The sequence below is a fragment of the Trachurus japonicus genome, chromosome 11 (genome assembly GCF_045865225.1).
Source record: "Trachurus japonicus isolate A0001 chromosome 11, Traja_1.0".
Lineage (NCBI taxonomy): Eukaryota > Metazoa > Chordata > Actinopteri > Carangiformes > Carangidae > Trachurus > Trachurus japonicus.
This window is the reverse complement of record NC_140917.1, coordinates 26,302,893-26,309,178: the sequence shown is the minus strand read 5'-3', so window position 1 is coordinate 26,309,178 and position 6,286 is coordinate 26,302,893. Positions and strand designations below refer to the sequence as shown.

General features: G+C 44.6%; 2 protein-coding genes across 2 annotated transcripts; one reads left to right on the top strand and one right to left on the bottom strand.

Moving 5' to 3' along the window:
* Nucleotides 1-99: 99 nt before the first annotated feature.
* Nucleotides 100-3,913, bottom strand: btd (biotinidase). The gene is made up of 6 exons (XM_085792037.1): nt 3,429-3,913; nt 2,426-2,575; nt 2,136-2,287; nt 1,879-2,056; nt 534-1,133; nt 100-455 (listed from the first exon to the last, which is right to left on the bottom strand). Exons 1-6 carry the CDS (start codon nt 3,654-3,656, stop codon nt 183-185), a joined length of 1,581 nt encoding a protein of 526 aa, XP_085648163.1. The 5' UTR covers nt 3,657-3,913; the 3' UTR covers nt 100-182.
* Nucleotides 3,914-3,986: 73 nt separating this feature from the next.
* Nucleotides 3,987-5,556, top strand: LOC146978966 (distal membrane-arm assembly complex protein 1-like). The gene is made up of 2 exons (XM_085792041.1): nt 3,987-4,429; nt 5,268-5,556. Exons 1-2 carry the CDS (start codon nt 4,219-4,221, stop codon nt 5,330-5,332), a joined length of 276 nt encoding a protein of 91 aa, XP_085648167.1. The 5' UTR covers nt 3,987-4,218; the 3' UTR covers nt 5,333-5,556.
* Nucleotides 5,557-6,286: the final 730 nt, after the last annotated feature.

Here is a 6,286-nt window from a genome sequence, read left to right as displayed (position 1 = left end):
TGTCTGACCAGTGTAAAACTATTCACTTTATAGTCTGTCAAAAAAAGTGCTTTCATTGGAAAGGCAGGGATCAGTAAACATTTGGCAATAGTTAAAGGGTTTAAAATGACAAACAATTATGAATTTATTAAAATGGTTGCCCATGACATTTCTGTAGATGAAGTGATCATGGTGGCTCTTGTTCATTCATTGTCCAGGTGGTACATTCGTCCGTACAGACAGGCAGTGACCAGGCCGCCGGTCATGTCTGAATGCTTCATGCTCACTCTACCATCTGCAGTCGTCTCCAGGTGCTCTGGCTGTTCCAGGACCAGATGGCTGGATAAAACTGACGGATACACATATCTGGTCCCAAACCTCCCTTCTAGCAGGAACTCCATTTTAGTCTCCGCCTCTTCCACTTCCTGTCCACAGGAGCTGGCCTCCGAGCCTGCGCAGCGGACCAACGCACACACCTGGACACAAACATCGTATCAATGTGACATGCGTCTCTTATACCGGTTTTAAACATTCAAAGATCTCCTCATTCATACCTGCAGGGCATAGCGTCCGTTCACGGTGTGAGTGCCAGCAAATGCTCCAAATGCATAGAGCTCTTTACCGCCGTCCTCTGGTAACTGTCGGTACTGCAGGTGGCAGCAGAAAGTGCCATCGCACACGTTAAGTTTGCCCTCTGTCTCATTTAGGGGCACAAATGTAAATGGGTCGTACATCATGGAAGAGATGAAGCTGGTGGAGGAGGGAGAGACTGCAGAGGCACCGTCAGGATGAGAAGAATCAAAGCAGCTCTCTTGGTGACAGTATCCAGAGTCTGTAGCCATAGATACGGTGGCCTCGGGCCTGACAACCCCCTCCTCCGTGGTCATGCTCTGCCTCGCCCACAGTGGGTCTAGGACCGGGACTCTGGCCACCAGCAGCTTGCCCTCCTCTGGGTCTCCTTTCTGGGCGTGGTGATAAGTGGCAGAAAATGGAGTGTAGATGCCACTTCCTGTCATGATCAGCTGGTCGTTGCGAATGTTGGCAGCCAGCAGGGTGATGTTAGCGCCCAGGCTTAAGGCCTGCTGGAACTGGATTGTGTCCAGCAGGGGGAGCTGGTTCATCCAGGCTGTAGGGAAGATTAGCTGCCGGATGCCCTTAAAGGGATAATAGAATTTTTTAAAGTGGGGTTGTATGATCTACAAATAGCCCCTAAGTACTTTAATTGCAGTAGCAGACTCTCTGCACTCCTCCCGTTAGCAACGCCAGCCCATAGCCCTGCCCAGAGATTTACAACATACAGTGTTGTGAATGGACCCAAAGAAACGGCCTATTTTCGTGGCCTAAAAGAGGTTTTACTGGAAAAAAATACACAGTTCCATTGTTCGCTATAATATAATTTTTTCCAGTCCTTCAAAGTGCAGGAAAAACACAGTTTTTATTTGGACCTAACCAACTGCTGATCGGCGGGCGCTAACCCTGGGCGGAGGGATACGTGAGTTAGGTCCAAATAAAAACTGTGTTTTTCCTGCACTTTGAAGGGCTGGAAAAAATTATATTATAGCGAACAATGGAACTGTGTATTTTTTTTCACGTAAAACCTCTTTTAGGCCGCGAAAATAGGCCGTTTCTTTGGGTCCATTCACAACAATGTATGTTGTAAATCTCTGGGCAGGGCTATGGGCTGGCGTTGCTAACGGGAGGAGTGCAGAGAGTCTTCTACTGTAATTAAAGTACTTAGGGGCTATTTGTAGATCATACAACCCCACTTTAAAAAAAATTCTACTATCCCTTTAAAGATGTAGAAAAACAAGAGTGAGGATGAAAGGAGATGAGGACCAATCACAGCAAAGCAGAGCTGAGTAAATCTATTTGTTGTTATGTGCTTTTGTTTTTTTATACCCTCTCCAGCAGGGTCACGGTGGGCTCGTCGAACAGGATGTCAAAGCAGGTGAGGAGGCCAAACTTCCCAGCAAAAGGTGTGTCAAAGGTTATGATCTCAGGTTGTGGTGGTGTGTCGAAGGCCTCCTCAAAGTAGAGGTTCTGTTTATGGTATCGCGCCACCAGCTGCCCGCTGGAGCTGTACGGCGGGAGATACTGTCAACATTCAACAAAGACAAAGATTTAACTGCTTCTGCTTTCAGGTTACAACACCGCACCTGAAAACCACATTGGTGTTGAACTGCCAGCGTCCATCAGAGGGACAGGATGAAGACGGGCTGGACCTCAAGGGACAAGGCTGCAGGTCAGCCATGTTGGCCACCAGGTAGAGGTTGTAACGACGTGCCATACAGCTCAACCTCTGGAGAACCTGTGAAACAACCACACACTAGTAAAGAGAGGAGAGTCCTCACCAAAACAATGTATTTGGATTCCCCTCTTGATAACATCAAATCTAAATCACTTCTTTATTTAAATTCGAGAACCAATCCAACGCATGATTGTACACCTCAGTGTTGTTGTATCTTCCCGGCTCTGTGCAGGGATTCCAGCTCTCCTGCTCGGGGTCAGGAACAGTTTCTAAGTAGCTGGAGATGGACGATCGGCTGAAGTTGAAACCTTGAAGACCATCCTCTGGGAACACCAGGATCTGTGCACCCTGACCATGGGAGGATGAAGGCAGAGAATTAAGAGATAGAGGAGACAGGTTTCCTCAAACCAAAATCAAACCTTCCTCCACAACTAGGCTCCTCTGTAACATTTAAACCCCTCTGTTACTGTTCACTAGAGCTGGTTTATAGAAAGAGGAGAAACCCACTGTTAAATGCTGTACTCGTGGCTATCAGGAAAGTTTGAGATGGTCTGACATTTCTCTTGATGGGTCCAAAGAGCAGCACAGCAAGAGTTAAAAATTAACAATAAAGGCTCCTTTTGCAGACTTTCCTCCTTTCCATACTTTTTGAGCATAGAATATTAATTTCATGTTGAGTTCTTCTTGAGATACCTTTGAAGACAATTTAGGGGGGGATAATTTTGGGGGATAATTATCTGGCAGAACTTTTTGTGCAAAGATGCCTTGATACTGAATAAACAGTGTGTTGTTGTTTTTTTACTTTTGAGAATTTTTTTTTTTTACCAGTTTTTCTATAATTACCACTTTTTTCTAGAAAATTTTAAACATTTTGTTTTTAAAGAAATCTTACCAGATTTTTGTTTGTTTGCTAGTTTTTTTAATCAATTATTATTTTTGGGATAATTTTTACTACTTTTTTCTAGAAATATTTAAACGTGTTTGGAGAAATTGTACCAGTTTCTTCCAGAAATGTATCTACAATATTTCCAAAAATTCACACCATTGGCCCTAATTTGAACGCATTGACTAAAAAAGTAATTATTCAGTCTCAGAACAAATATTTGTGGTGTTTGCTTAAAAATTTAGTGGGGGGCCGTGGTCTAATTTGTGTCAATTTAGGGGTCCTTGATGTAAAACAGTTTACACTGGTGTAGCCTACCTGTTGTGCAGCCCGGGCGGCCTGCTCCTCGTAGATATCCAGATTTCTCTGCACATGTTGCAGCGCAGCGGGGCGGGACAGGGGGACCTGCGGGTCCGGGTTCAGGACCAAGCGGTGCTCGTAAACAGCAGCGACGTAGGACGAGTCCGCAGCAGCTTGGCTCGGTAGAGAAAACCCGAGAAGAATGGCAAATAACAAAAACATGTTTCTTCCCTGAGACACATGCATACAGTCTATGAGTTACAACACCGCAGCACCTGTACTCAGAGCTCAGAGGTCCAAGTCAAACCGAGCTGACTCAGCTGATGGGCTCTCTGACGGTGATACGCAGCTCCCGTTGCGAAACTGTGTTTAATGTAAACACATGAAACCGCATGGCCGTAGCCTGTCAATCAGCTATGTCGTTCTCTGTGCATTTATCTGAACTGCAAATCTATCATCACGGCACTGTTGGAGGTTACTAGAGAAAAACAAACTTTTATTTTGAAAATACTCGTCCGGAAACATTAGGCGCACAAACCGGAAGCACTTTGTAAATCTGACCTTTCTCACAACACAACCAAAGACTGACACAACTAGCATGAGCAGCTGCAGCACCTGTCACACAACTGTGACAGTGACAAGTTTTTCTCTATGCGGACAATTTTGTTGGACTTTTGAGGACACGTACGAAAAAGCAGGAGGGACGTGGTGTCTAGTTTTCTGTCCGCTCGCTTTCAACAAAAGGACGTAGGTGTTTGTGTTTGTGTATTAGCTTTAGCATTAGCATTGGCTCCCACCATCCAGTCCAATGTCAGCAGCAGCAGCGCCGCCGGCAGGAGGAGCAGGCGACTCGGTGGCTAAACCCAGCCAGATGTTTAAAGGCTGCTGGAGCTGTCGCCTCATCTCCGGCGGTGGGCTGGTCCTGTCCGGGGCCTATGTGTTCATGGCAGCCCGGAAAACCATGAGACTAGGCGGACCCACATCCATGGGCACGGTGGCGCAGATCACATTTGCTGCAAGTGAGTCAACTCCTGTGGCAGCTTTACTTCTTGTAGGACAGAGGTCTTCAACAGGGGGTCCGTGACCCCTGCTGGGTCCGCGGAGCTACAGCAGAGGGGTCGCAAAATCTTTGGTTGATCAGACAATTTTTAAAAATATTTTTCCATTTAAATGCTTAAATTTAAATTTGCATGATTATCATGGCAATTGACAGACATTGTTGATATTGGCATTGGTGTTAGTTAAAGCAGAAGTAAGCGATCCGGTGGTTTTGGCTAACTTCTTGTCAGCCGATGGAGTTAACAGTCCCCGCCCTCGTCCCTACGTCACCACATTCACGCGCATCCCTTGGCTGCACACACAGAGAGGACCGCCCCTTTATGCCGTTCTCTCTCCTCATTGGATAAAGGTTGTAGGATACAAGGAAAGTTTTCTTCTCGGCTTACAGCAGAGCAGAGTGACTGACAGACCCGTGTTTCAGACCAAACACTCTGATTGCTGTCGGAAGATAGAACTATTTAAGACTTATAAACATTCCGCTTACTTCTGCTTTAACAAGGTCTGTTTATAAATGGCAGAGGAACGGCCACTCTACTCACTGTAGGCTACCTGTACACGTTTAGAAAAAACATGAATATATGAACCTGTCTGTGTATTATTTGAAAGCTTAAGTTAGTATTGAATGCACAATAACAAACTACGTTTATGGTACTGGGTCCCAGTTTACACATTTTTTATAGTAGGGGTCCCTGCTCCATCTCTACATCAGTTTAGGGGTCCTTGGCCGGAATATGGTTGTTCCATATGTCTATGGGTTATTCATTGTAAGTGACATAAAACCTGTGTTTTGTCTGTCAGGTTTGGCCGCGTGGGGAATCGTCATCATCGCTGACCCGGTGGGGAAGGCGCAGAGGAAGACGTGAGGAGTGTTCAGAGACAGTGAACAAGTGAATGTGTTGTTGAATGTGACATGGACTGATGGGGACAATGTGTGGACAGTGACACCAAGGGAAAGACGCTGTCCCCTGCTCACCTGCAGGAAAGTGTTTGTCTCATGCTCAAGCACGAGAAAGGATTTTTGTTGGCATCGTGTGGATGAACACATTAACAGGTAGTTAAGGAGTGCTTCAATTAAAATGGAAGAAATGAAAATCTCCTGGTCATCATTGGGGTGTTGGTATGGTAGGTAGGTGTATGAGCTTTCTATCATTAACAATTTGACATTAATTGACAGACAACGTCAACAGTGGCTCTGTTCAGTTTTAATTGATGACGTTGAGTCTGAAGCTGCAGTAACAGCATCCATCAGTTGCTTAACCTGCGCTTTTCCCACCCAACATGTCAGTGGAAAGGGATTTTACAGAAAATTAATCCATTTATAACCCAAAACACATCCAATGATTTCTTGTTGTGTGTTATCACTGGAAGATGAAGCGCTCAGTCGGTCATCCCAGAGTTCTTCCCTTAATAATTGAACTTGAAAGCATATGATCTCTCCAGTCACAACATTTTAACTTTATTTTAAAGGTCCAGTGTACAATATGGCAAGGTTTATTGGAAAAATCTGAATATACTACCCATGAAAAATAAGTATGAGTGCGAGCAAACGAGTGCTGCAATCTAGACTCTAAATGTTTTCCCCCCATTTTACACACTGGACCTTTAATAATTATTTTATGAAGTGTTATTCTCTTGAACGTGGGTATATATCTCAAATGGAGGTATATTAAATAATAGGTTTAACATACAGGCCATAATAAACAAGCCATTTTGTGTTGGTGCACCCACAGATTGTTTTTATAAATATTGCTCACTGCACAAATCAGTCATAAATGACACAAAACCAAACACAGCTATAGTTTACTTCTTTAGTTTGC

Excerpts from the sequence above, each read along its gene's own strand:
- btd (XM_085792037.1), bottom strand. The coding sequence starts at position 3,656 with ATGCATGTGTCTCAGGGAAGAAACATGTTTTTGTTATTTGCCATTCTT. Across the intron at positions 2,576-3,428 it reads CCGCCCGGGCTGCACAACAG|GGTGCACAGATCCTGGTGTT; the intron begins GTAGGCTACACC and ends TCCCATGGTCAG. Across the intron at positions 2,288-2,425 it reads GAAGATACAACAACACTGAG|GTTCTCCAGAGGTTGAGCTG; the intron begins GTGTACAATCAT and ends GTTGTTTCACAG.
- LOC146978966 (XM_085792041.1), top strand. The coding sequence starts at position 4,219 with ATGTCAGCAGCAGCAGCGCCGCCGGCAGGAGGAGCAGGCGACTCGGTG. Across the intron at positions 4,430-5,267 it reads GCAGATCACATTTGCTGCAA|GTTTGGCCGCGTGGGGAATC; the intron begins GTGAGTCAACTC and ends TTTGTCTGTCAG.